General features: G+C 51.6%; 1 protein-coding gene across 1 annotated transcript; it reads left to right on the top strand.

The window, feature by feature from the left end:
• Nucleotides 1–416: 416 nt before the first annotated feature.
• Nucleotides 417–2,615, top strand: LOC111525405 (leucine-rich repeat-containing protein 37B-like; the record flags this gene model as incomplete). Its single annotated transcript, XM_023190795.3, is given in 2 exon segments — nt 417–1,353; nt 1,355–2,615. Coding segments are annotated over 2 exon segments (1,306 nt in total), but the record flags the coding sequence as incomplete, so codon positions are not given.
• Between the last annotated feature and the right edge of the window lie 9 nt (nt 2,616–2,624).

Below are 2,624 nucleotides of genomic sequence, written 5' to 3'. Positions count from 1 at the left end.
TCCCTGTAAAATAATGATTTTAATTCAATTTAAATAAAACCCACCAAGGAAGCTTCAAGCTTTAAGAAGTCTAGCTTCCTGTGAAATATTAGAGGAAGTCAGCACTGATTTCAGGAATCGGATTATAACAATAGATCCATCCCTAAATGACACGAATCTTGGAATCTCTTCAATTTTAGTTTATTTATTTTGAGACAGAGTTTCTCTCCTGTTGCCCAGGCTGGAATGCAATGTTGCGATCTCGGCTCACTGCAACCCCTGCCTCCCAGGTTCAAGTGATTGTCCTGCTTCAGCCTCCTGAGTAGCTGAGATTACAGGCACTACCACACCTGGCTAATTTTGTATTTTTAGTACAGATGGAGTTTTACCATGTTAGTCAGTCTGGTCTCGAACTTCTGACCCCAGTGATCCACTCACCTCGGCCTCCCAGAGTTCTGGGATTATGGGTGTGAGCCACTGTGCACGGCCCTCCTTCCATTTTAAAACCATCACTATGCACCCTATGCCTATGCTAGGCACTGGAATAAGATGAAACATCTTGGAGTTTCCATGCTGGTCATTGTGCCAGACAGTAATAAAATAGGTAAGAATGGCTGTGGGGGAAGTCAGCTGGGTTCTAGTTACAGTCGCATTTCAGGAAATTATCTAACATGTTGACTTTAACAACCTAAGCCTCTTCTCCATGTGTGCACACAGGGTAAATCTCTGAAGGGTGGCGCTGTAACTTCTAGGGTAATGGCTGTGTTGAGTCAAGGCAAGATGACAGTTCAGCCTAAATGACTGTAATGTGCGTGGTGCCTGCCACCCTAATTGGCGCCCATTTTGCATCTCAGTTGCTTTCCCTGGAAGAGTATTCTCAAATTTCACCTTGAAGGAGGAAGAATTCAGGCTACCACAACTGGACTAGCACTTCTGAATGTCCAGAGGCGAGGTCCTGTGACTTCCTTGGGAAGCTCTGCCGCACCCCCACCCCACCCCACCCCACCCCACCACACCCCACCCCACCCCACCACACCACCACAGGCTGCTGGAGTCCTGGGACCACCTGGGTCTATGGACCAAATCCTTCCTCACTAAGGGGAGGGGAGGGGTGTTCCAGCCGGGTGGGGTGGGAAGGCTGCTTGGGTGGGATTGTGACATGAGTGCCCTGGTGACATGGAACAGATCTGTGGCATAAATAAAGGTGTCATAAACGCAGGGTGGGGCGCACGCTTATAAGGGTCAGGAGCCTCTCAGGGCTGCCAGAATGGCTCCCTCTCAGTGCGTAGCGCCAGCCTGTATCATGTCCCAGCTGCGTTTCTGGGGCCCATGGCCCCTCCTCATGTGGCAACTATTGTGTCTACTAGTCAAGGAGGCTCAGCCTCTGGAGTGGGTGAAGGACCCGCTCCAGCTGACCTCTAACCCCCTGGGGCCGCCTGAGCCCCGGTCTTCCCGCGCCTCCCATCTCCCATGGGAATCTCCCCATGCGCCCACTCCCCCGGCAGACCCGGGGGACTTTGATTACCTGGGGCCCTCTGCGTCCTTGCAGATGTCAACCCCACCCTGGGAATCGACTGAAAATTTGGTTCCATTCCTGGACACGGATTCATCTGAAGAGTTGCCCCTGGGGCCAGAGCAGTTCTTGGCTGCACATCAGGATTTAAATGACAAGTTGACTCCGCAAGAAAGGCTCCCAGAGGTGGTCCCACTGCTGTACGGGGATCAGAACCAGACCCCAGTTCAGCTTCCTCGCCTCAAAAGTAAGGTTCCAACTGCAGATCTAGATCAGGCTGCAGGTCATCAGGCAGATGAAATACTTGTTCCGCTAAACAGTAAGATTTCAAAACCAACCACATTTATTGTTTCGCCCGAGAACCTGAAGAAAGATCTAGCTCAGCGTTGGAGCCTTGCTGAGATTGTTGAAATTCCACACCGATTATCCAAACCTCAGCGTCAGAAACAGACTTTGCGGGATGAATATTCGAGTATGGACACACTGTATTCCGGCAGCCTGCCTCCAGAACTCCGGGTGAACTCAGATGAGCCTCCAGGGCCCCCTGAGCAAGTTGGGCTTTCTCAATTCCATCTGGAGCCTGAAACTCAAAATCCAGAGATGCTTGAAGACATCCAGTCCTCTTCACTCTGGCAAGAAGCCCCAGCGCAGCTTCCACAGCTCCCTGAGGAGGAAGAACCTTCTTCAACCCAGCAGGAGGCCCCAGCTCTGCCTCCAGCATCCTCTATGGAGAGTCTAACTCTACCGAATCGTGAGGCGACAGTTCAGCCTCCAGGTGAGGATCATTATAACTTGCCCACCATTACAGTTAAACCTGCAGATGTGGAGGTTACCATAACTTCCAAGCCTATCAATGAGACAGAATCTTCCCAAGCCCAGCAGGAGGCCCCAATTCAATTTCCAGAGGAGGCGGAACCTTCTGCAACCCAACAGGAGGCCCCAACTGAGCTTTCAGGTCCTCCTATAGAGCATGAACTTTCCATCAGTGAGCAGGAGCAGCCAGCTCTGCCTTCTGAGTCTTCTGAGGTTGAATCTTCTCAGACCCAGCAGGAGACCCCAGCTCAGCCTCCAGAAGAGATGGAACATTCTGCTATCCAAGAGGAGGCCCTACCTGAGCCTCCAGGTCCTCCTG

The sequence above is a fragment of the Piliocolobus tephrosceles genome, unplaced genomic scaffold, assembly GCF_002776525.5.
Source record: "Piliocolobus tephrosceles isolate RC106 unplaced genomic scaffold, ASM277652v3 unscaffolded_13494, whole genome shotgun sequence".
Lineage (NCBI taxonomy): Eukaryota > Metazoa > Chordata > Mammalia > Primates > Cercopithecidae > Piliocolobus > Piliocolobus tephrosceles.
Note: the sequence above shows the minus strand (reverse complement) of the source record. Positions and strands in the feature narration are given on the sequence as shown.